Source organism: Semicossyphus pulcher, unplaced genomic scaffold (genome assembly GCF_022749685.1).
Source record: "Semicossyphus pulcher isolate SPU_LCO1_2020_fin unplaced genomic scaffold, fSemPul1.0.p SCAF_15, whole genome shotgun sequence".
In the NCBI taxonomy this organism is placed as follows: domain Eukaryota; kingdom Metazoa; phylum Chordata; class Actinopteri; order Labriformes; family Labridae; genus Semicossyphus; species Semicossyphus pulcher.
Window position 1 is genome coordinate 29232501 of NW_027211659.1, and position 26858 is coordinate 29259358.

Genomic DNA, 26858 nt, shown 5'->3' on the forward strand with positions numbered 1-26858 from the left:
ACAGAGAGACAGACAGAGAGAGAGAGACAGGCTGCTTCATCTCCTGCTGCAGAGCCGGCCGGAGTCATCCTCCCGGTAAGAGCCGTTTTTATCTCTCTCTCTCTCTGTCACACACACACACACACACACACACACACACCGTTACCGTGAGACCGTGTAGCTGTGTGTGTGCGTGTGTGTGTGTGTGTGTGTGTGTGTGTGTGTGTGTGTGTGCGTGCGTGTGCGTGCGTATGTGCGTGTGAGTGCCACTCCCTTCCGTCCTCAGCTCGCCGTTAGATACCTGCAGACAGACAGACAGGTGAGCGGGGGGAAGATGTCGCGACACGAGCTCGGACCGCTGATGCACACAGACATACCGTACTGTATGTTATATATGATGACGTGCAGGTGTTATTGCAGGTGTGTGTCAGGTGTGTTACACACACACGCGCGCGCGCGCCCGCGTGGATCATGAAGGTCACATGAATATGACAGCTGTAATGTGAACATGATCAGTACAAAATGAAGATTGTAGAATAATTGCAGGAACATGCTCTGATGTTCACATCAGTGTGGGTCTTACTGAGACACGAGACTGTGCCGTCATGAAGCGTACACCTTACAGCAGGATGTGAACGGATGCAGGTGATAAGTCATAAGTGTGATCAGCATTTTGTAAACACTATGAATATGAGGAACATTTGAAACCAGGTCACTAATATAACTGAGTGTCTCTGAGCGCTCTCGTGCTGCGTTTGGAGTCTGATGATGGCTGACACACTTTCTCTGTGTGAGGCGAACAGGAGCTCTCACAGTTTAAACAGGACTGAAGCTGAGGCTCAGTGAATGTTTAGATTCAGGTCATGTGACGTGACGCCGCCTGTCAGCTCCTTTCACGTCAGATGTTTCAGGGTTCAGGAGCACAAAGGTTCTAACAGGACGCTGCTGAAGGTTCCTCCTGTCTGAAAGAATCATCTGATCTAAAGAGAAAAATAAGTGAACGGTGTTTCTCTCCCGGCCTCGTACACGCTGGAAGTGTCAGATTATCATCACATGTATTCAGATTGTGTCACACCTACAGCTAGCTAACGTATAACAACCATGTTAGCGACACAGAGACAGCCTGCTTCATGGCTGATGCTGGACGGTCGTTGTTGAGAGCCCAGAAGAAAGGAGGCTGTTTCAGTAGTTAAGGCTTCTCTTATCTTCAGCCTTATATCTTTATTATATTATAACCCTGATCACCATTTACACATAAAGCTGTGTTAATATAACATCATCGAGAAATATAACATTTATCATGTTAAATAAGACACTTCCTTTACTTCCTGTGTGGAGCCTTCTGACTAAATGGTGACTTAAACGCCCTCACAGCCTCTCACAGCCTCTCACAGCCTCTCACTGAGAAACTGTTTGATTCAGACTCGTCGTCTCTTTTAGTTTATTTTGGGCTGAAAAACCAACTGGACAAAGTTGGCAGCTTCCCCAGACCTCCAAACTGCCAGGAGCCCCGTCAGAGCGTGTTATGTGAGAGTGTTACGAGTCCTGAAGATGTTGTCTAAAGTCTGAAACACTAAAGAATGAGACGTTTCTCTGCTTATCTAATGAAAAGTATTGTTCTGTTTTCCAGGAGATGCTGTGCGTCTGTCTCCTTAAGGATAATCGGACCCAGGATCAGTGATGTCGGCCCGTCTCCCACTGCTTGTGTGACGTCTACGTCGACTTAAACCTGTCAGGTGGATCCAACATGGCGGCTGTGTGTGGAGCAGCATTAACAGTGTGTCTGTGTGTCCTGCTGCTGCCGGCTGTGAGCGGTCAGTACAAACAAAAAACTCTCACAAGATTACACCAGGCCACATCACTGTACCAGTTATTACAGTACACTTGTTTAGCCTAGCTTAGCACAAAGACTGGAGGCAGAGGGAAACTGTTAGCGTAACTCAAGCTTTCAAGGTGTCCTCACCGAGTATCTGATCATCGACTCTCATGATATGTTTACACACTGGACGCTGGGAGGATGTGAGGAAACAGAACTTCACTTCCCATCATGCACTAGTGTCAGTCTACAGAAACATTAGAAGTAGTGTAGGGCGTGTTACAGCTCACATTCCTGTTTGGTCATTTAATAAACAAAACATAACCTCACATCCTGACTGACTTATATAACACACACACACAGGCACACACACACACACACACACACACACACACACATGTCGTCAGTCAGTCTGTCAGTCTTTGTGTGTTTTCATTGTGATGAGGTCGATAAGATCACATTGTGTACTGGCCCCCCCACAGGAAACTTTGTGATCCTTTGAGTCTCAGCAGCTTCTCTCAGAGTGAACATGACGCCCTCCATAACGCAGTTACTCACTACATGTTTAAACCAGTGATCGCAGCACATGACACAAACATTACTGCAGTAAAGACTTCTAACACAAATCTAATGCTAGGAACCATCTGTGGCGCTGTCCAATCAGGAGCAATCAGCTATGTAAACAGGAAGTAACAATAGCAACACAAACTAGCATCACATCGGAACATGACAGTTCCAGATGCTAACAGATAAATGTTTGTTTTCAGTCTGCATACATGGAGGAACCTGTGTGTTACTGTTATCTCGAGGGGAAATGAGAGGGAAATATCTGCTTCGCTAAGCTAACTGATGTTTTCAGCTCACATTTGATCATTTGAGGTTTGCTGTGTGTTTGTTGTAATGTAGTTTAAAGTCTTACATATTTGTGTCATTAAACAGCATTTATCAAGTTTAAGGTGAAATGTCTTAACAACATTTGATATTTCTCTCTTTTTTTACCATAGAAGTATATACTTAGCATGCTAACGTTAGCTTTGCCAGTTCTTTCATCTAGCTTAAGAACAGTTATATTGGCAGTTAGTGACTGTAATTATTTAGTATTAACTTAGCTTACTAAGAGGTAGTTACCAAACGGTTCTCTTAGCTGTTAGCTCTGACTGCTAGTTGTGCTTCTATGTCAGAGCTACACTGAGTTTGTTTCTCGCAGACATAAGCAGTGTTTTCAGCAAAAGTAAAGTAAAGGACTTTCAATGCCAGGACTGACAGGTTCCTCTATAATAATAACTTTATTTATATAGCACCTTTAAAAACAAGAGTTTACAAAGTGCTTTGACAGCCAAGCAAACAAAGTAAAGCAGAGAACGAGCAGATCATAAAACCAGCAGATCACAAAACCAGCCAATCACACAACAAGCAAAGCACAAAACCAGCAACTCACACAAAACCAGCAACTCACTCAGGACCAGCAAATCACACAACAAGCAAAGCACAAAACCCAATACCTAATAGGCGAACCCACACAACCAAGACCAAGGGGACGAGCCCATTGTCGCTAAAGTACTACCACCACAGCAGGGACCTTTTGAGGGTCTGTATAAAGCTCCTGGTCCCTGCACTGTACCATTTAAAGCCCCTTGTCCAGGCCAAGAGTCCTGCAGTGGAAAGCCAGCCTCTGATTTGGTGTAATTACCCTTTAATTAGACTGCCCCCCTCCCCCATCAAAACATGTGTTCACTGGCCTGGATGTGAGGGTTTGTTGTAGATACCACAGAAGGTGTGAAAGTGACACCTGGTGTGTGTGTGTGTGTGTGTGTGTGTGTGTGTGTGCGCGCGACACGGCCTTGTTGTCATTCATCAAATAATATGTGGGCTCATCATCTGCTGCTGTTGCTATGGTAACATGAAACATCAGACGTCTGAGGAACATTTAAAGGGACTCTGCTGGTTGTGAAGTTGAACTGTTCCTGCTCAGCTTCCTGCTGTCAGCGTCTTTGATGTCAGCAGAGTCCAAAATGGAGGAAGCTACTATGTTAGCCTGTTAGCTGTGTGTTAGCTCACACAGCTCCTCCTGTGAGAGCACACACGCCTCCTCAGAGACCTGATGGTTCACACACTAACACGGGACATTTAGCTTCAGACGACAGACTTTGTGCATGTTGTGATGTTGCGTTCAGAACTTGACTCTTTTCATTGAGAAGCTAAAAACAGTTTCATGTTGAAGCAGCATACCCATGTTACTTCATCTCACGCTGCACAAACTTTTCAGTTCATTGCTGTCTCGGACTCTTAGACTTGTTTGAAATTAAACTCGGTGTAGTTTTGTGTCCTGGGAGACGCTGTAGAGATGTGATGTTGGTACATTGGATTAATGGAGCCGGTATACGGTACATCAGCAGCCCGAGGCAGCACGCTCTGTTGTTCTCTGACTCCACAACATGACAAAATGCATCATTGGTTCCAGTCACAGTTTTCACTCACAGGGAGGCTGCTGCGTGCGCTGACTTTTACTTTCTGCTCAGGAAGAAGAACATTAAGACATCGATACATCTGCAGTCTCTGCAGATATCTCATCTCTTTTTCAAGCAGATATTATACAAGGTGGTCTCATGAGGCTTTGATGAGACAAAAGCTTCAACAAAAGAAACTCATTTGTTTCCTCTGAATGAAACCCGTTTGTATTTTTGTGTTTTTTATAGGTTTTCGGTCTGAGGACATAGAATGTGCCTTCACCGACCAATTGCAGGGGGCGGAGCTTCAAAGCGGACCAACCAATGAGCTGCGAGGAGTGGTGCGAGAAAACGGCACTGTTCGCTGCATCCGCGGCTCCAGATGCTATGGATTATGGGAAAAGAGAGCAGATGGGGATATACACATAGTGAAGCAAGGTGAGTGAGCACAGGTTCAAACTGTCCTCGTGCTGTGTTCAGGTTCATACTGTCCTCGTGTTGTGTTCAGGTTCAAACTGTCCTTGTGCTGTGTTCAGGTCCTTGTGTTGTGTTCAGGTTAAACTGTCCTCGTGTTGTGTTCAGGTTCAAACTGTCCTCGTGTTGTGTTCAGGTTCAGACTGTCCTCGTGTTGTGTTCAGGTTCAAACTGTCCTCATGTTGTGTTCAGGTTCAAACTGTCCTCGTGCTGTGTTCAGGTTCAAACTGTCCTCATGTTGTGGTCAGGTTCAAACTGTCCTCGTGTTGTGTTCAGGTTCAAACTGTCCTCATGTTGTGTTCAGATTCAAACTGTCCTCGTGTTGTGTTCAGGTTCAAACTGTCCTCGTGTTGTGTTCAGATTCAAACTGTCCTCATGTTGTGTTCAGGTTCAAACTGTCCTCATTTTGTGTTCAGGTTCAAACTGTCCTTGTGTTGTGTTCAGATTCAAACTGTCCTCATGTTGTGTTCAGGTTCAAACTGTCCTCATGTTGTGTTCAGGTTCAAACTGTCCTCATGTTGTGTTCAGGTTCAAACTGTCCTTGTGTTGTGTTCAGGTTCAAACTGTCCTCATGTTGTTGTCAGGTTCAAACTGTCCTGGTGTTGTGTTCAGATTCAAACTGTCCTCATGTTGAGTTCAGATTCAAACTGTCCTCATGTTGTGTTCAGGTTCAAACTGTCCTCATGTTGTGTTCAGGTTCAAACTGTCCTCATGTTGTGTTCAGGTTCAAACTGTCCTTGTGTTGTGTTCAGGTTCAAACTGTCCTCATGTTGTTGTCAGGTTCAAACTGTCCTGGTGTTGTGTTCAGGTTCAAACTGTCCTTGTGTTGTGTTCAGATTCAAACTGTCCTAGTGTTGTGTTCAGGTTCAAACTGTCCTCATGTTGTGTTCAGGTTCAAATTGTCCTCGTGTTGTGTTCAGGTGCAAATTGTCCTCGTGTTGTGTTCAGGTTCAAATTGTCCTCATGTTGCGTTCAGGTTCAAACTGTCCTAATGCTGCGTTCAGCTTCAAACTGTCCTAATGCTGTGTTCAGGTTCAAACTGTCCTAATGCTGTGTTCAGGTTCAGACTGTCCTCGTGTTGTGTTCAGGTTCAAATTGTCCTTGTGTTGTGTTCAGGTTCAAACTGTCCTCGTGTTGTGTTCAGGTTCAAACTGTCCTCGTGTTGTGTTCAGGTTCAAACTGTCCTCGTGTTGTGTTCAGATTCAAACTGTCCTCATGTTGTTGTCAGGTTCAAACTGTCCTCATGTTGTGTTCAGGTTCAAACTGTCCTCGTGTTGTGTTCAGGTTCAAACTGTCCTCGTGTTGTGTTCAGGTTCAAACTGTCCTCATGTTGTGTTCAGGTTCAAACTGTCCTCATGTTGTGTTCAGGTTCAAACTGTCCTCATGTTGTGGTCAGGTTCAAACTGTCCTCATGTTGTGTTCAGGTTCAAACTGTCCTTGTGTTGTGTTCAGGTTCAAACTGTCCTCATGTTGTTGTCAGGTTCAAACTGTCCTGGTGTTGTGTTCAGATTCAAACTGTCCTCATGTTGAGTTCAGGTTCAAACTGTCCTTGTGTTGTGTTCAGATTCAAACTGTCCTCATGTTGTGTTCAGGTTCAAACTGTCCTCATGTTGTGTTCAGGTTCAAACTGTCCTCATGTTGTGTTCAGGTTCAAACTGTCCTTGTGTTGTGTTCAGGTTCAAACTGTCCTCATGTTGTTGTCAGGTTCAAACTGTCCTGGTGTTGTGTTCAGATTCAAACTGTCCTCATGTTGAGTTCAGGTTCAAACTGTCCTAGTGTTGTGTTCAGGTTCAAACTGTCCTCATGTTGTGTTCAGGTTCAAATTGTCCTCGTGTTGTGTTCAGGTGCAAATTGTCCTCGTGTTGTGTTCAGGTTCAAATTGTCCTCATGTTGTGTTCAGGTTCAAACTGTCCTAATGCTGCGTTCAGCTTCAAACTGTCCTAATGCTGTGTTCAGGTTCAAACTGTCCTAATGCTGTGTTCAGGTTCAAACTGTCCTCGTGTTGTGTTCAGGTCCAAACTGTCCTTGTGTTGTGTTCAGGTTCAAATTGTCCTTGTGTTGTGTTCAGGTTCAAACTGTCCTCGTGTTGTGTTCAGGTTCAAATTGTCCTCGTGTTGTGTTCAGGTTCAAACTGTCCTCGTGTTGTGTTCAGATTCAAACTGTCCTCATGTTGTGTTCAGATTCAAACTGTCCTCATGTTGTGTTCAGGTTCAAACTGTCCTCATGTTGTGTTCAGGTTCAAACTGTCCTCGTGTTGTGTTCAGGTTCAAACTGTCCTCGTGTTGTGTTCAGGTTCAAACTGTCCTCGTGTTGTGTTCAGATTCAAACTGTCCTCATGTTGTGTTCAGGTTCAAACTGTCCTCATGTTGTGTTCAGGTTCAAACTGTCCTCATGTTGTGGTCAGGTTCAAACTGTCCTTGTGTTGTGTTCAGGTTCAAACTGTCCTCATTTTGTGTTCAGATTCAAACTGTCCTCGTGTTGTGTTCAGGTTCAAACTGTCCTCATGTTGTGTTCAGGTTCAAACTGTCCTCATTTTGTGTTCAGGTTCAAACTGTCCTTGTGTTGTGTTCAGATTCAAACTGTCCTCATGTTGTGTTCAGGTTCAAACTGTCCTCATGTTGTGTTCAGGTTCAAACTGTCCTCATGTTGTGTTCAGGTTCAAACTGTCCTTGTGTTGTGTTCAGGTTCAAACTTTCCTCATGTTGTTGTCAGGTTCAAACTGTCCTGGTGTTGTGTTCAGATTCAAACTGTCCTCATGTTGAGTTCAGGTTCAAACTGTCCTAGTGTTGTGTTCAGGTTCAAACTGTCCTCGTGTTGTGTTCAGGTTCAGACTGTCCTCGTGTTGTGTTCAGGTTCAAACTGTCCTCGTGTTGTGTTCAGGTTCAAACTGTCCTCATTTTGTGTTCAGATTCAAACTGTCCTCGTGTTGTGTTCAGGTTCAAACTGTCCTCATTTTGTGTTCAGGTTCAAACTGTCCTCATGTTGTGTTCAGGTTCAAACTGTCCTTGTGTTGTGTTCAGGTTCAAACTGTCCTCATGTTGTGTTCAGGTTCAAACTGTCCTCATGTTGTGTTCAGATTCAAACTGTCCTCATGTTGTGGTCAGATTCAAACTGTCCTCATGTTGTGCTCAGATTCAAACTGTCCTCGTGTTGTGTTCAGGTTCAAACTGTCCTCGTGTTGTGTTCAGGTTCATACTGTCTTCGTGCTGTGTTCAGGTTCATACTGTCCTCGTGTTGTGTTCAGGTTCAAACTGTCCTTGTGCTGTGTTCAGGTCCTTGTGTTGTGTTCAGGTTAAACTGTCCTCGTGTTGTGTTCAGGTTCAAACTGTCCTTGTGTTGTGTTCAGGTTCAGACTGTCCACGTGTTGTGTTCAGGTTCAAACTGTCCTCGTGTTGTGTTCAGGTTCAAACTGTCCTCGTGCTGTGTTCAGGTCCTTGTGTTGTGGTCAGGTTCAAACTGTCCTCATGTTGTGTTCAGGTTCAAACTGTCCTTGTGTTGTGTTCAGGTTCAAACTGTCCTCATGTTGTGGTCAGGTTCAAACTGTCCTCATGTTGTGTTCAGATTCAAACTGTCCTCATGTTGAGTTCAGGTACAAACTGTCCTAGTGTTGTGTTCAGGTTCAAACTGTCCTCGTGTTGTGTTCAGGTTCAGACTGTCCTCGTGTTGTGTTCAGGTTCAAACTGTCCTAGTGTTGTGTTCAGGTTCAGACTGTCCTCGTGTTGTTGTCAGGTTCAAACTGTCCTCATGTTGTGTTCAGGTTCAAACTGTCCTCATGTTGTGTTCAGGTTCAAACTGTCCTCATGTTGTGGTCAGGTTCAAACTGTCCTCATGTTGTGTTCAGATTCAAACTGTCCTCATGTTGTGGTCAGGTTCAAACTGTCCTCATGTTGTGTTCAGATTCAAACTGTCCTCGTGTTGTGTTCAGGTTCAAACTGTCCTCATGTTGTGGTCAGATTCAAACTGTCCTCATGTTGTGCTCAGATTCAAACTGTCCTCATGTTGTGCTCAGATTCAAACTGTCCTCATGTTGTGTTCAGGTTCAAACTGTCCTCGTGTTGTGTTCAGATTCAAACTGTCCTTGTGTTGTGTTCAGATTCAAACTGTCCTCATGTTGTGGTCAGGTTCAAACTGTCCTCATGTTGTGGTCAGGTTAAACTGTCCTCATGTTGTGGTCAGGTTTAAACTGTCCTCATGTTGTGGTCAGGTTTAAACTGTCCTCATGTTGTGCACAGATTCAAACTGTCCTCATGTTGTGTTCAGGTTCAAACTGTCCTCGTGTTGTGTTCAGGTTCAGACTGTCCTCGTGTTGTGTTCAGGTTCAAACTGTCCTAGTGTTGTGTTCAGGTTCAGACTGTCCTCGTGTTGTTGTCAGGTTCAAACTGTCCTCATGTTGTGTTCAGGTTCAAACTGTCCTCATGTTGTGTTCAGGTTCAAACTGTCCTCATGTTGTGGTCAGGTTCAAACTGTCCTCATGTTGTGTTCAGATTCAAACTGTCCTCATGTTGTGGTCAGGTTCAAACTGTCCTCATGTTGTGTTCAGATTCAAACTGTCCTCGTGTTGTGTTCAGGTTCAAACTGTCCTCATGTTGTGGTCAGATTCAAACTGTCCTCATGTTGTGCTCAGATTCAAACTGTCCTCATGTTGTGCTCAGATTCAAACTGTCCTCATGTTGTGTTCAGGTTCAAACTGTCCTCATGTTGTGTTCAGATTCAAACTGTCCTTGTGTTGTGTTCAGATTCAAACTGTCCTCATGTTGTGGTCAGATTCAAACTGTCCTCATGTTGTGGTCAGGTTTAAACTGTCCTCATGTTGTGGTCAGGTTTAAACTGTCCTCATGTTGTGCACAGATTCAAACTGTCCTCATGTTGTGTTCAGGTTCAAACTGTCCTCATGTTGTGGTCAGGTTTAAACTGTCCTCATGTTGTGGTCAGGTTCAAACTGTCCTCATGTTGTGCTCAGATTCAAACTGTCCTCATGTTGTGGTCAGGTTCAAACTGTCCTCATGTTGTGGTCAGGTTCAAACTGTCCTCATGTTGTGCTCAGATTCAAACTGTCCTCATGTTGTGCTCAGATTCAAACTGTCCTCATGTTGTGCTCAGATTCAAACTGTCCTCATGTTGTGTTCAGGTTCAAACTGTCCTCATGTTGTGTTCAGATTCAAACTGTCCTTGTGTTGTGTTCAGATTCAAACTGTCCTCATGTTGTGGTCAGGTTCAAACTGTCCTCATGTTGTGGTCAGATTCAAACTGTCCTCATGTTGTGGTCAGGTTTAAACTGTCCTCATGTTGTGGTCAGGTTTAAACTGTCCTCATGTTGTGGTCAGGTTCAAACTGTCCTCATGTTGTGGTCAGATTCAAACTGTCCTCATGTTGTGCTCAGATTCAAACTGTCCTCATGTTGTGGTCAGGTTCAAACTGTCCTCATGTTGTGGTCAGGTTCAAACTGTCCTCGTGTTGTGTTCAGGTTCAGACTGTCCTCGTGTTGTTGTCAGGTTCAAACTGTCCTCGTGTTGTGTTCAGGTTCAAACTGTCCTCGTGTTGTGTTCAGGTTCAGACTGTCCTCGTGTTGTTGTCAGGTTCAAACTGTCCTCGTGTTGTGTTCAGGTTCAAACTGTCCTCGTGTTGTGTTCAGGTTCAAACTGTCCTCATGTTGTGTTCAGGTTCAAACTGTCCTCATGTTGTGGTCAGGTTCAAACTGTCCTCATGTTGTGGTCAGGTTCAAACTGTCCTCATGTTGTGGTCAGATTCAAACTGTCCTCATGTTGTGGTCAGGTTCAAACTGTCCTCATGTTGTGGTCAGATTCAAACTGTCCTCATGTTGTGGTCAGATTCAAACTGTCCTCATGTTGTGGTCAGATTCAAACTGTCCTCATGTTGTGGTCAGATTCAAACTGTCCTCATGTTGTGGTCAGGTTTAAACTGTCCTCATGTTGTGGTCAGGTTCAAACTGTCCTCATGTTGTCTTCCAGGATGCTGGACTCACATTGGTAACCAGCAGGAGTGTCATGGTGACCGTTGCCTGGTAACAGCGACGCCCTCTCAGATCCAAAATGGCAGCTATAGATTCTGCTGCTGCAGCCGAGATCTCTGCAACAGCAACTTCACAGAGGCCCTGCCCACAGCAGACACACCCGCTCTGAGGCTGATAAAGACAGATGGGAGGGACGATGGACAGTCAGGTAGGCGGGTCAGCCTGTATTGATCAATCATGTGCTTCCTCCTGGTTATCGCCAGGCAGAAAACTACAGACAAGTCTTCGAGACCCCAAAGAATTTATTGATGAAATCATTTCATCCCAGAGTTGAATGAATGAGTTCAGCTGTGAATCTAAAACGTTACTGTTACCCAGAGAGGAGGACAGAGAGGAAACTAACACGTTATTGATGTTTAATGACTGTGTGTGTGTGTGTGTGTGTGTGTGTGAGAGAGGATGCTGGTTAACCTCTTGCTCTTCTTCAAATGAAATTTCCTCTGTTTGCTTTGTCTTGAGTTTGTGATGTCACAGTGATGTCATCCTCCCTATAGATCACAGGCCTCTGAGGCGGGAGGAGACAGCACTTATTGCCCTGGTGACCGTCGCCATAGCAGCTGTAGTCATTGTGGCGTTGTTCCTGGGATACCGCATGATGAGAGGTGCTCACACACACACACACACACACACACACACACACACACACACACACACACTGTGACACACACACACACACACACACACACTGTGAGGACACATGGTTTGGTTAGCAGTGTGTTTGTTTGTGTGTTCAGGGAAGCAGAAACACAGTCTGTCTGCTCTGGATGTGATGGAGGCAGCTAACTCAGACTCTGCTGTTGACCTGGATAATCTGAAACTACTGGAGGTACACACACACACACACACACACACACACACACACACACACATCATCATTTTCTGAATCCATCTGTTTTCAGGTAGTTTTCATTGTCGTCAGCCGACTGTTTCACTTCATTTCTATTCTCTATAGATGACTCATACTATCTCAGATGATAGGATGCAAAGAGGGCTGACTCTGTTCAGAACTTCACTCTTTCTCCTGCCACACCCTCAAGTTGCAACTTTTTGTTCTTCAATTAGCACACACCTTGGACACACACTGCCCCTCCCCTCCGGTAAACGTTACAGAGCACTGTACGCCAAAACGTCCAGACACAGGAACAGTTTCTTTTCCAGGCTGTCACTCTGATGAACACTCAACAGTCACAGAGTGTCAGAACAATCAGTGTGAAAAAATCCGTCACCTGTCAATAAGACTGTCAATTGTTCATTTCATTGTATGGACACACATTTAAATCACGTAAATATCATCCGTCATCTGGCACGAATCTATGCACAATGTTTTTTTACTGTAAATACTGGAAACTATCAACCTCATGTAAATTAACCCATCTGTTACATAATGACATATTTTTTCTGAATCATATTCTATATTCATCATCATTGCACTCCTCATACTTGCACTGTTGTCTTTCGCAGACTTATAGATACTAGTTTAATGTTTATTGTAGGCTTGTACATATTTGTGTTTAAGTGTACACAGAGAGCAAAGTTAAACCAGAATCAAATTCCTTGTATTCCTTGTGTACAAAGCTGATTCTGATTCTGAGATGATCTAAAATTGTTCCCTGAGGAACTCCACTCAAGTCAATCTCTGTTTCTGTCTCTAACGACCCTCTCCTTCCTCCTGACAGCTGATTGGTCGGGGTCGTTACGGCACGGTGTTCCGCGGCTGTCTTAACGAGCGCTGTGTGGCCGTTAAACTCTTCAGCTCGGCCAACCGACAAAACTATGGCAACGAGCGCTCCATCTACTGTCTGCCGCTGCTGCAGCAACATGACAACATCGCCCGATTTCTGAGTGCCGATGAGAGGACGACGGCTGACGGACGACCAGAGTTCCTGATCCTGATGGAATACTACCCACATGTAAGAAAGTGGACCCACCAACCAGAGCTACACACGTTAGTTGGCTCATGCTAGCCTATTCTTCCATCAGTTAGTGCTAGCACATGTAGCGTGGACATGTTGATTAGGAACCATTTGTGCTGTATAGTATTCAGATCTTTAACCAAGTGAACATTTGAACATGAGTCAGTTACTATTTACACAGAACTTCACTTCTGCATCACAAGCTAGCATATCTTCTTCATATCAGTTTAACAGGCTAACATATATATCTTGGTTAATGTGTTTTATGCTAACTGATGTCATTTACTCATTTAGTCAATGTTCAGCATACGAGTAGGACATTTAGGAATAGTGTGTTATTTCAGTGTTCAGACTTTAAAAGCAGAAAAATCATCAGGATGGTCTTTGTTCATATTCAGATGTAATGAACTCTGCGGCCTGTAGGCGGCGCTAGCATCAGACAGAAAGTCTCTAACTCCTCATGGTCTCTCTGAATCTCCATTAGTCGTGTTATTGTGCTGGAAGACGGCGCCTTCAATCCTACTTCCTGTCTGGAGCCACTGACCACACACACACACACACACACCCACCCACCCACCCACCCACACACACACACACACACACACACACACACACCCACACACACACACCACACATTCCTCTGTAGAGATCAGACAGTAATTACCGGCCTAACTGTCTGTTCACACACACACACACACACACACACACACACACACACACTGCTTGTGCATCAATGTGTGTTTCTGTCCAACAACAGGTCTGCAGTGTTTAAAGTCAGAAGGAGCTCAACAATGACACTCTCCTGTTCTCTGTCGCCTCCAAACTTTCATGAGGCATTTAGCTTAGTTTAGCAACAGATTAACATTTTTAGCCACAATAACAAAATCATTATCAATAAAAGATGGCATGTTATGATAGCATTAGCCACTCCTGGTAGGACTGAGAAGCCCCAAAGTTACAGTATAGTAAGAAATACTTATATTAGCTAGCAAGCGAATGCTAATATAAGCTAGCAAGCGAATGCTTATTTAGAATTCTGTTATTCTGTTCTGTTGTTATGCTAGCTAACAAGCAACTTAAAGGGATATTAAAGGAGCATAGACCCTAAATGTCTCCTGCTAAGCAAGCTCTCTGCTTTACACTTCATCTTTACTCCTCTCAGTGCTAACACTTCAGCGCTAACACTCTCAGCGCTAACACTCTCAGTGCTAACACTTCAGCGCTAACACTCTCAGCGCTTACACTCTCAGCGCTAACACTTCAGCGCTAACACTCTCAGCGCTAACACTTTCAGCGCTAATGCTCTCAGCGCTAACACTTCAGTGCTAACACTTCAGCGCTAACGCTCTCAGCGCTAACACTTCAGCGCTAACACTTCAGCGCTAACACTCTCAGCGCTAACACTTCAGCGCTAACACTCTCAGCGCTAACACTCTCAGTGCTAACACTTCAGCGCTAACACTCTCAGCGCTAACACTCTCAGTGCTAACACTTCAGCGCTAACACTCTCAGCGCTTACACTCTCAGCGCTAACACTTCAGCGCTAACACTCTCAGCGCTAACACTCTCAGCGCTAACACTCTCAGCGCTAACACTCTCAGTGCTAACACTTCAGCACATTAAAGTGAAGAAAAGAATAAACAGAACATAACTGAACTGCATGGATTATTAAAAAGATGCACAGATGTTTGTCTCAACTCACTTTTACATGTTTCCCTATTTAATGTTTCGTGTCGAGTTCAGGTAAAGTTTTCTGATATCTGCTTAAGAAGTACAAGGCAAAAAGTGAAAACAGCCCTTTTTCTGTCTGTGTCTCAGGGCTGTCTCTCTCACTACCTGTCTCACCACACGGTGGACTGGTCGAACTGCTGCAGGATGACTCACGGTGTCACCAGAGGACTGGCTTTCCTGCACACTGAACTCTACAGAGGAGGTACCATTTTATTACGATACCCTGCTGCTGACGACTCAGTGATAAAGACTGTATGAACAGATCCTCCCTGGTGTCTCCTTTGTTCCCACTCAGACCAGTACAAACCACCAGTAGCACACAGAGACGTGACCAGCAGGAATGTTTTGGTCCGAGCCGATTTGTCCTGCGTCCTGGCCGACTTTGGCCTTTCCATGAGGCTGACCGGAAGCCGGCCCTGTCGCCCCGGAGATGACGACACCATGGCAATATCTGAGGTCAGGTCATGCGATGGTGGCAGGTGGAGAGATGATGATGTCACAGGTTTAAGATGAGACAGGCGAGTGTAAATGTGTGTGTCTTCAGGTGGGGACGGTGCGGTACATGGCTCCAGAGGTTCTGGGTGGCGCTCTGAACCTGCGGGACTGTGAGGCGGCGCTGAAGCAGGTGGATGTTTATGCTCTGGGTCTGCTCTACTGGGAGAGCTTCAGGAGGTGCTCACACCTGTTCCCAGGTGACCCAACACAGCAACACACACTGCAAACATGTAGCATGATACTGTTCAATTCAATTAACTGTACATTTTATATTTAGGCATATAAAATGCATTACATCACTGTTAGGTAAAACTATAGAATCAGTTATCAGATGTCAAACAAGTGAAATCCGTTGCTCGATTATAAACAAAATGTTAACAGGCTGCAGAAAAGTAAAACATTTAAACAGTTTATGGATAATGTTTCAGACGTACCATCAACACTGACTGAGGCTAAAACAGATCCTTGATTTTAGAATCAGATAAAATCTGATTTCTCATTTGACGTCATATTCACCATGATTTTACTCAGATGTAAACAGCTAAAGCTAACAGGCCACGGGTGATAATATGCTACCAGGCTGAGGCTAAAGCTAACAGGCCCAGGTGATAATATGCTACCAGACTGAGGCTGAAGCTAACAGGCCCCAGGTGATGATATGCTACCAGAATGAGGCTAAAGCTAACAGGCCCAGGTGATAATATGCTACCAGGCTGAGGCTAAAGCTAACAGGCCCCAGGTGATGATATGCTACCAGACTGAGTCTAAAGCTAACAGGCCACGGGTGATGATATGCTACCAGACTGAGTCTAAAGCTAACAGGCCCCAGGTGATGATATGCTACCAGACTGAGGCTAAAGCTAACAGGCCCCAGGTGATGATATGCTACCAGACTGAGTCTAAAGCTAACAGGCCACGGGTGATAATATGCTACCAGATTGAGGCTAAAGCTTACAGGCCCCAGGTGATGATATGCTAACAGACTGAGGCTAAATCAAACAGGCCCCGGTTGAAGACATGCTAACAAACTGAGACTAAGCTAACAGGGCCTAGGTTATAATTAATAGCATCACAGAGGTAATGTTTCAGACGTACCATCAACACTGACTGAGGCTAAAACAGATCCTTGATTTTAGAATCAGATAAAATCTGATTTCTCATTTGACGTCATATTCACCATGATTTTACTCAGATGTAAACAGCTAAAGCTAACAGGCCACGGGTGATAATATGCTACCAGGCTGAGGCTAAAGCTAACAGGCCCAGGTGATAATATGCTACCAGACTGAGGCTAAAGCTAACAGGCCCCAGGTGATGATATGCTAACAGAATGAGGCTAAAACTAACAGGCCCCAGGTGATGATATGCTACCAGGCTGAGTCTAAAGCTAACAGGCCCCAGGGTGATGATATGCTACCAGACTGAGGCTAAAGCTAACAGGCCCCAGGTGATGATATGCTACCAGACTGAGTCTAAAGCTAACAGGCCCCAGGGTGATGATATGCTACCAGACTGAGGCTAAAGCTAACAGGCCCCAGGGTGATGATATGCTACCAGACTGAGGCTAAAGCTAACAGGCCCCAGGTGATGATATGCTACCAGAATGAGGCTAAAGCTAACAGGCCCCAGGTGATGATATGCTACCAGACTGAGTCTAAAGCTAACAGGCCCCAGGGTGATGATATGCTACCAGACTGAGGCTAAAGCTAACAGGCCACGGGTGATAATATGCTACCAGACTGACCCTAAAGCTAACAGGACCCGGGTGATGATATGCTACCAGATTGAGGCTAAAGCTTACAGGCCCCAGGTGATGATATGCTAACAGACTGAGGCTAAATCAAACAGGCCCCAGGTGAAGACATGCTAACAAACTGAGACTAAGCTAACAGGGCCTAGGTTATAATTAATAGCATCACAGAGGATAGCATAACGTAGCCCCCTGTGTGTGTGTGTGTGTGTGTGTGTGTGTGTGTGTGTGTGTGTGTGTGTGTGTGTGTGTTCAGGTGAAGCAGTACCAGAGTACCAGCTGGCATTCCAGGCAGAGCTGGGGAATCATCCAAGCTTTGAGGAGATGCAGATTCTCGTGGCCAGAGAAAAATACAGACCCAGATTCCCTGAAGCCTGGAAGGAGAACAGTCTGGTTAGTGCAATGCAAAATGTTGCAACATCACCTTGTTGATGGTTTGAGCCTCACATTCTGTATATTTTTTATCACAATTTATTTATTGAATTGTAGTTTTTTCAGACAAGGTGTGCAAAGAGAATTATTTTTGGCTACAGTAAGTAGAACATGACAGCACTCTGACTTTGAGTTTTGTGTATTTTAGGCATTGCGTTCCCTGAAGGAGACGATGGAGGACTGCTGGGATCAGGATGCTGAAGCTCGACTCACCACTCAGTGTGCAGAGGAGAGACTGGCTGAACTCACACTGCTGAGTACACACACTGCAGTACACAACCACAGGTATACACACTGCAGTACACAACCACGGGTACACACACACTGCAGTACACAACCACGGGTACACACACACTGCAGTACACAACCACAGGTATACACACACTGCAGTACACAACCACGGGTACACACGCACTGCAGTACACAACCACGGGTATACACACACTGCAGTACACAACCACGGGTACACACGCACTGCAGTACACAACCACAGGTATACACACACTGCAGTACACAACCACGGGTACACACGCACTGCAGTACACAACCACGGGTATACACACACTGCAGTACACAACCACGGGTACACACGCACTGCAGTACACAACCACAGGTATACACACTGCAGTAAACAACCATGGGTACACACACTGCAGTACACAACCATGGGTACACACACTGCAGTAAACAACCATGGGTACACACACTGCAGTACACAACCATGGGTACACACACTGCAGTACACAACCATGGGTACACACACACTGCAGTACACAACCACAGGTATACACACTGCAGTACACAACCATGAGTATACACACACTGCAGTACATAACCACAGGTACACACACACTGCAGTACACAACCATGAGTATACACACACTGCAGTACACAACCATGAGTACACACACACTGCAGTACACAACCACAGGTATACACACTGCAGTACACAACCATGAGTATACACACACTGCAGTACACAACCACGGGTATACACACTGCAGTACAAAACCACAGGTATACACACACTGCAGTACACAACCACGGGTATACACACTGCAGTACAAAACCACAGGTATACACACACTGCAGTACACAACCGAGGGTACACACACACTGCAGTACACAACCACAGGTACTTAAACATCTCAATACACAACTACAGATATACACCCACACACTGCAGTGCAAAAGTATACACACACCTCAATGCACAGTCACAGGTATGCATTATACAACCACAGTTACAGAAACGGCAAACGCAGTATACACAAAGTGAATTAAACAAGCACAGGTACACACACTGCAGTAGACATCCAAATGTATACACACACTGCAGTATATACTGTAATTGCAGGCACACACACACTGTAGTGGTAACTGGTGTCCTGATTGCTCTCTCTTCTTCTCAGGAATCTGTCTCATGGCCACTGGCCTCCACAGGTTGGCTCCTCATCCTCCTACATAGAGGATCTCCAGGTGGGCGTGGTCAAGAATCTCCAGGGAGATGGCCACGCAGCATTGGTCATCAAGACGACCACAGGCGGAGCTGAGGGTGTTGAAAAAAACAGAAACTCCATCAACTATGAACGCCAACAGGCACAGGTATGAGGTCAATGAGTAAAAATGTAAAAAACAAACAAAAATGAATGACATTTATTCATATCGCTCTCTCCATCAGAGTCAGGCTCGATCGTCCAATTCAGACAGCAGTGTGCCGACCACCACGACCCTGACACCTGCCAGCCTCCTCTGCAGCATCTCTGAGGCTGAACACAGCTGTAAGTCAACGACAAATGCTAGAATTTAAAGTTGAACTAATATTTAAGATCCCCTCACACCTTTGGTTTTGAAGTAAAAACGTTAGTGGTACTCCAGCTAACAGTTGTAAACATTATTGCTGTGTGTAGAATGTTGATTCAAGATGTTTTCTTGTCTTCCCTCTTTATAACAAACTCTTTCATCAGCATCATGTAGCGAATAGAGGCTAGCTAGCATTAGCTGCCTCTCTTTCACAGGTCTAGTTTAGAAGTAGATTGACCATTCAACCGTGGATGGCAAAACTTTTAGTTAACTTCTTAAAAAAGCCACTGGAGCCAGATATGAATAGTTATTGCATTTTGAATCTGACCTGTTGTTGCATCTTCAGTAATTGCTTCCCCTGCTGGCCTCCAGGTGGTGCTGTGCCGAGTGTCCCAGTCTGCCTGCAGCTGACAGAAGAAGACCTGGAAGCCACCAAGCTCGACCCCAAAGAGGTTTCTACTTTAAATTGTTTTGTATTTGCAGTTTAAATTTACACCCCATCCGTCACCACTCTGTTCACATGTAAACACTCCTCTCTGTACAGGTTGATAAAAACTTGAGAGAAAGTTCGGATGAAAACTTGATGGAACATTCGCAGAAACAGTTTGGTTCAATAGAGCAACAAACTACCAACCTGCTGTACCATCAGATACTACAAACTGCTGAGGTACTGCTATAATAAGTAGAATTACTACGATACACTCACATTAAAGCTTCAGTACTAATACCTCACTGCTTGTATGGTTGCTGCTGAATATATTGATTAACTGTTCCTGTGTGTCCGTTAGGTGAACAACTCGGTATTGACACCTCGGGGTGAACTGGGGGTCATTGCTGGGGTTGATTCCCAACCATCCTCCTGCATTCACCCCCTCCCCAAACAGCAGAACCTGCCCCAGAGGCCCACCAGCCTCCACCTTCTACCCAAAACCAAGGGCACCAGCTCAGCTTCTTCTCGACTGAAGCTTGGAAAGCTCAAGTCCAACCACAGACAGGTACAGCAGGATCGGAATTCATGGGGTGAAAATAATCGTCCTTGAAAAATGAAGCTGTGTCAGTGCAGTGTGTGTGTCTCATTTTAAATACGCGCAGAAGGCACCGGAGCACAGAGACACTGTTTGCTCTGCAGCACACTTTGGGGTGCATTCAATCCTCTGAGTGTGCTTGGAGAAGGAGGCGGAGTCTTTTTGTGTCATTTGCAGGTTTAGCGGGCGCAAAAGCCGCGGAGTCCTCCTGTGAATTCCTCCCTAAATGTCTGTCAGTCATCTGGCTGTGTCCATAGTTCTCTGGCAATCAATGATGAAGAAGATATACTTTATTGATCACCGAGGGGAAATTCAATGTTTTCACTCTGTTATTATTACAAACATGCTACACACACATAGGCCCGAAATACACACATGCACAAACAGGGTTCTATAGACACGCATTAACTGAGAGATGCCAGAGAGGGGGGCTGCACATGGACATGCACCCCGAGCAGTGAGGGATTCGGTGCCTGGCTCAAGGACACCTCGACAGTGCTCAGGAAATGACACAGGACCTCTCCAGCTATCAGCCCCAATTTCCACGCTTGGTCCGTACCGGGACTTGAACCGGCCACCCCAAGCCAAGTCCCTACAGACTGAGCTACCTATTAAGTTACTTTTATCTGACCTTTTATTTAGGCTGGCTATGGGTTAGGGCTTATCAGCTGATTCTGTCTACCGTCCAATTAACAAAGTTCAAGTCCACGAGTCAGTGTCTGATAACTATTGTAAAATTGATCTTTAATCACTTCACTAATCCAGAATGTTTCGTGTTTTAGGTGGAAACAGGTGTTGCTAAAATGAACACAGTAACAGTTGCGACAGTTGTGGAGCCCCAAGTGGTAACCACAGTGACTAACAACACCAGCACAAGAGCCAATGTTGCAACTGGGACCCGAATAGTGGTGGCCACCAATGGCTTCAATGCAGGTGTTCCCACCTTGATGACGAACGGCATGATAGGCGGAGGTCGAACCAATCCTGCAGGGCCACAGGTGGAGGAGGAGGACAAGACCGAGGGTGGAGTGATTGTAGGAGAGGACAACCGTATGAACCTGCTCAACTCCAGTCCTGATGAACACGAACCTCTGCTGAGAAGAGAACAGCCACCTGCTGAGAGTGATCCCCTGCCTCATCTGCATCATCATCCATCACGAGCTGGAAACATCCTGTCAGGGCGAGGCTCAAACTCCAACAACAACAACAATAGGATAGCCTTGGGATCAGAGCTGAAGAGCCAGGGAGTGAAGGGTGAACCTGAAAGGATGATTTGTCCAGAGGTCAATCAGGGTCGGGGAATCAACAGTCCTAAACCTGAGCAGCACCAGCAGAGCACTAATGCTCCAGTTTTAAACCTAGAAAACAAATTTCTGCTTTGTGGTCCAGCTGGGCTAGCTACAAATGGCAAAGCCCTAACAGCACAGGCCCCTCCAACTGGCCAGGATAGGCTTTTGACCCCTGGGCCTACCAAAAACCCAGAGTCTCCTCTGGCCCACTCTTCTGCCAGTACACTTCGAACAGGCTGCAGAGATCTGCACTCTGGCTCAGCACCAAGTTTAGAAAAATCTTCAGAGGCGCTAGTTCCAGAGGTCCCAGGAGCCATTGCTTCACAAGCACCTGACCAGTCCAACACAAGCTCAACCTCATCTTCAAAAGCTCTTTTTCAAGCCTTGAAAGGCCCGCCCTCAGATCCAGAAGCTCCAGCCTTGGAAACTCCAGCCTTAAATCCAAGCATTTCACCGTTAGAGGTTGAAGCCTCAAAAAACCCAACCCTAGAAACTCAGGCACTGGAACCTCAAGATCCAGAAACTGCAGCTCTTGCAGAAGCTGAAGCTCGACAAAAGCCCAGCCTAGGTCAACAGACTTCAGTTCTGCTGCGGCCCCAGATAGGAACAGCAAAAGCCAAAAGGCCTGAGCGCCCTAGTTCCCTGGACCTGTCTTCATCCTGCATCTCCCCAGGTGAGTCAAGATTCACTGTTAAAGAACTGGGTTTCATTTGACGCTACATTACTTTTGTTAGCAGTTCCTTTACATCATCCTGAATCACTGAGGCCAAACTGAACTGCTCCACACAAGAGATGAAGCAAGGTCTACAGTCAGTTGTAAAAGTGAATTGTACACTGTTTCTGTATGGCCCTTGCATAAACAGTTAGAGGTCATCCTCAATTTGTAGGGCTGTTGTGACTGGCTAATCATTTCCAGTCAAAGTAGGGCACTTACTCGCCCCAAGAGTACATTTCCAAGCGCCTGGCACCACTTTCTTTTTTTGCAAGGACTCCAAAATCAATTTTACTGTCTGACTTGGCACTTTGGCACCAGCGCAAAGTAGACACAAGTATGACTCTTATTCAGTGATATGTAGATCTGCAGAAACGGTAGAAGCCCTGAAAGCAATATGGTTTAAATACTAAAATATGTGTTTTCTTGAATTTAATTTTCTACATGTTTAAATACTCCCAGCTTTTTTCTGACGATGTTTTTACCTCTCCTCCTTAGATGATGTTTCTTTGGCAGATGATGGCAGTCTGAGCGCTTCAGGAGAAAAAATTAAACGACGTGTCAAGACTCCATACACCCTGAAAAAATGGCGTCCTGCCTCTTGGGTTGTTCCCACAGATACAGCCCTTGACCCTGACTTTGATTTCAACACCAGTGGCAGTAGCAGCATCACGACCCACTTCTCTTCTGGTCCTCTCAGAGCAGGAGGCTTTGGCATCCCCAAAATTAATCAGTCAAAATCCAGCATGGCCGTCTTTTTGGTTGGAGGTGGAGCCACAGCAACCACAACCTCTGAGCCTGATGGAATGACCTGCTTCTAATTCTTTTTGATTCAAAGTGGGTTCTTTCATTAAAAAGAGCAGATTCATTTTTTCTTCTACTTCTTTGTCTTCCTTCGTCCTTCGTTGTGGAAAATAGAGACTGTCTGCCACACCATTTAGCCTCCCCAGCAAAAACTGGACCTAACGCTAGATCAGAGGCACAGGAAGTGAAAACAGTGCTCCGAAGTTGCAGCATTTTACTTTTGTGACAAAAGTCGTGGAACATAAGATCCTTTAAACTGTCTGGACTGTTTTATGAAATTTGAAAACAAAGAGTTGGAGTTTGGAGTATTAACTTTTTCTTGGTTCAGCTGGACACCTTTAGGAGGTCAAAAGGCTTTTGACCATTTGACCTTGAACTTTTAAGTTTGACCCTTCCTGAGTAGCGCAAATGCCTATGATCTCTAAAATATATATCTGTTGAAGTCAAAGTGAGGAGACTCTACTTGTAGATGGCTCCTGTTGCGTCTAGTCTTGTGGATTGGCCAGTTCTTTTAAGTATGTACTTGATCCAACAGTGAGGAAAAACCCCCACAGCCACTCAATATGTGACAGGAGGGTGTGGCTAGTGGTTTGCAGGGGTGGAGTTTACCTTATCTGAGAACCTCCTGATGATTGGTTCAGTTTTATGTTAGGTGTTGCCTTGATGGAACCTGAAAAACAGAATTACCCCAGGGCTCAAAGGTCTCTGTACGTGGTTTAGTGAAAGTTGTTCATATGTTGTAGACTTTTCATGTCCCATGGTGCACTTTTGGCTAACAGATGCTGACATTGACTAGTGGTAGTGTTGCTGAGCCTATCAGAGGACTTATATTTCCCAAGGACTCTCAGTTCTCTTCCTGTCACTTGTGAAGTAAGGGGACTTCTGTACTTCTTGACTGCTTTTGTTGCAACTAGTGTGGCACCGGGTGAGGGTGTCCAGTGGTTTGTAGGTGTGGTGTTTAACTATCTAAGGACTCCCTTGATGTCAGTCGATTGGCTAAATTACTAGTAGGTGTGGCCCTAAACTGACCTGAAGCTTGCCTAGGATCTTACACATCTCCATTGTTGTTTTAGTGAAGGAGGTTCACATCGGGTAGACTCCTGTGGTCCTACAGGCTTACCTGTGGGTAGTAGATGTGCCCAGTGACTAGTGGTTGTGGTGCTCCATATCAAAGGACCTAAATTGCCCAAGGCCGCCGTCATAATCCCAGATCTTTCCCCATCACTGCTAAAGTCAGCAGATTCCTGCTCCTCTAGTTTGAAACACGAGACACGCTGACATTTGATTCCAGTTGGTTGTGTGGTTAGGGAATATTTGGGTTCCTGCTATAACAGTGGCACATGTTCAGTACCGTGTCAGTGACCGGTGGGGACTGAATCATGTCAGTAGTCATATTTCTTGAAGCACTTTACACATAGTTAATGTTATATAGGGATTTAACAAACCATAGGAAGGAGCCTGTGCAATTAAAATAGTAACAGTATTACTTATCTAGGACATGTCTCTTCTGTTGGTGTACGTCTTTGTACAGTGTTTTGTGTTAAGCCTTTACTCTTGCTATGCAGTCAGCTCATGACGCCTCCTCCATGTAACTGGCTTAGATTTATCAAAAGATTGACATGATTGGAGGATCTTTATTCTTGTAATTTGCACTTTCTTTTATGAAGTAGTCGCAACTGCCTGTGACCATGTTAGGGCTGGAGGGACAGAGGAAGTTTAAAATATTAAAATAGAGATAAAACATGTTTGAAATCAGAGTTAATCAAACCATCAGCCTTGTGACCTGCGTAACCTCGGCCACGTATCACTTCCTCAGGTACCTGTATAACGTTCAGGCTGGACAGCTTGCTTGTTAACTAAAGATGAGCAGAACTGTCAGAAGAAAGAAAGTTGACGACAATAGGCCTTTGAAGAACTCCACAGCTGTCTTATTTACATATTGTGCTGTTAGTCACCAGCCCATCCAGAGCAGGTTGGGTGGTTGTTTCAGATATTCAGAACTTAATCCGACATAGAGTTACCAGATTATGAGGTAACAGGTCTCAGTTTGGTCACACAGCGTGTTTGAGAGTCATTGAAAGTGTGAAAAAAACTTGGACGCCTTGTCATGATAATGTAGTCCTAGAAAGCAGCATTTACCACTGGTCTCCACTTGGGGTTGCCACACAGTTGGTGTAATAATTTCAGCATTTAAATGATCCACAGCACTTTATTTTCAACAAACTGCATTACAAACTGGCCCAACCTACTTTGTCATCCACCTGACGAGTCAGTTTGTACTCTCAGTTTGAATTAAATACAAAGCAGTGACGCCTGAAAACTATCCTTAAATTTTCTATTTTTATGTTATTTACAAGGTATATGCATATGGCTGTCGTAGTTGTAGTAGAACATTTTTTAAATGCCCGTTTTTGAAATGGAGTTTGGTGTGGCACTTTTTTAAAAACAAAACAAACTGTAGAAATAGGTGAGATAATGAGCAAGGACCTAATTAACAAACTGTTGTCTTTCCCCCCTTCCCCCCCCCCCCACACTATCGGTAACATAAATATTATCATACTGTTGTTCACGTATCGTTAGATGCCTTCTAAAATGTATTTTGTTTTTTTATTTGTGTGTTTTCTACTGTTTCTACTGTTTTTAGATATGCTAATGTGTACAGACGTGTCCTGCGAATTATTTGTTTCACATAACATTTGTGAAAGCAGATTTGTGTGACCTAGCCCTTAGCTAACTGTAGCAGTGGGGCTAAGTGCTGATGTCGGACACTAGTTTAGGAAGCTAACTCTACAACCATAAGGCTGGAACTACATTAACTGTGACAACCGAGAGCCTATTAAAATGTAGTCAATAGCTTTTGGACAAAGAATTGTGTTTAGAGCTCAGAATTTGGCCCAGGTGGTTAGCTTGTTTGGTTTCAGTAACCCTAATTTAGCTAGCTCTGGTTTAGTCCAGGAAACTATTATTAAAGTCACTCAATGAATCTTTGGGTTTAGCTAACCCGGGTGAAGCTAGCAATTTTCAAACTAGCCGTGGATTAGCAAGCTTTGATTGAGCTAACCCTGGTTAACTTAGGTCTGGTTTAGCTAGCCCTGCTCTGGAAGCTTTGTGTCACCATTTAGGCTTCAAAGTATCTGAAAAGGATATGAAAACCTCCAGTGTGTTCATACTCAGTAGGCAACAAGGTGTCACCTCATATCATTCATGTTTTTACAGTTTCTGCTTATTTCAACACCAATGAGCACAACACAGGTGTGTTCTGGTAGAAGAATGACCTTTGAACTTCAGAGGATCTTTAACTCATGCACTACTCTCAGATGTGTTCATCCATTTGTGTCTTTTCTTTGCTTTGAGTAAGAAACATTTAGCTGCTAACTGGTTCGAGGTGGAAAGGGCCGACAGCAGTTCTTGGTGATGATGCTAAAGCTGAACTGAATAAGTGCCAGATACTGGTGGATTATCCCTTTAAAGATATTTACTGTCACTCATTAATAGTTGTCATACTGCTGAACATGTCATTGACTACATTTAGCCTCCTGCATGAAATATCTCACCTCTAATGTTATTTATATTATTTATGTCTCTTTAGCTGCCAGAAGCTGATTTAAAACTCTGCTTGTTCATATCAAACTAGTGTATATTATTTCACACAGTATAGATGCAGTACAGATGCAGGACGATGAGTCTGCCACGGCTAACATTGTATGTTGTAGATAAAAAACATGAATATATGTTAAACGGCTGTTTGCCCTCTGGTTCTGCTGATTCTGGGACATTTGAATTCCCGTCTGTTGGTGAATAAACTGTGTATTTCACTGGTTAACAATTTGTTTTTATGTATGATAGTTGACTTTTGGGTAGTGTAAATACTCATTATTACACATTGTATAATTTCATATGGGACCAATTACCACTGCTGTAAACTGTTAGTGTTGTATTCTGCGAGCTCAAAGTCACAATCCTTCTTCCGTATAACCCATAATAACTCTATACAGTTCTCACACGAAGCATGATGTACAATCCTACAGACTATAACTCTGCGTTTGTGGTTCAAACAAAGAGTTTCATCCCAACATGTTGTAAATCCATGTAGACGAAACATCATAGAAATATCAAAGCTTCAGTTCATTATTGAATAAAGTTCGGAGGATCCAGTG

The 26858-nt window shown here is 44.6% G+C and overlaps 1 protein-coding gene across 1 annotated transcript in view; it reads left to right on the forward strand.

Moving 5' to 3' along the window:
• Positions 1-26858, forward strand: part of LOC138591998 (bone morphogenetic protein receptor type-2-like) — a 26994-nt gene extending 136 nt beyond the window's left edge. Inside the window, exons 1-19 of the mRNA XM_069662580.1 lie at positions 1-75; positions 1610-1793; positions 4492-4680; positions 10686-10895; positions 11242-11349; positions 11482-11573; positions 12424-12657; positions 14479-14593; positions 14687-14847; positions 14936-15083; positions 16893-17029; positions 17217-17353; positions 18481-18673; positions 18750-18849; positions 19244-19323; positions 19416-19538; positions 19660-19866; positions 20679-21858; positions 22396-26858. The exon at positions 1-75 is cut by the window's left edge and continues 136 nt beyond it. Coding sequence (XP_069518681.1) covers positions 1727-1793; positions 4492-4680; positions 10686-10895; positions 11242-11349; positions 11482-11573; positions 12424-12657; positions 14479-14593; positions 14687-14847; positions 14936-15083; positions 16893-17029; positions 17217-17353; positions 18481-18673; positions 18750-18849; positions 19244-19323; positions 19416-19538; positions 19660-19866; positions 20679-21858; positions 22396-22718 — 3804 coding nt within the window. The 5' untranslated portion in view covers positions 1-75; positions 1610-1726 and the 3' untranslated portion in view covers positions 22719-26858. The remainder of the gene's footprint in view (positions 76-1609; positions 1794-4491; positions 4681-10685; positions 10896-11241; positions 11350-11481; positions 11574-12423; positions 12658-14478; positions 14594-14686; positions 14848-14935; positions 15084-16892; positions 17030-17216; positions 17354-18480; positions 18674-18749; positions 18850-19243; positions 19324-19415; positions 19539-19659; positions 19867-20678; positions 21859-22395) is intronic.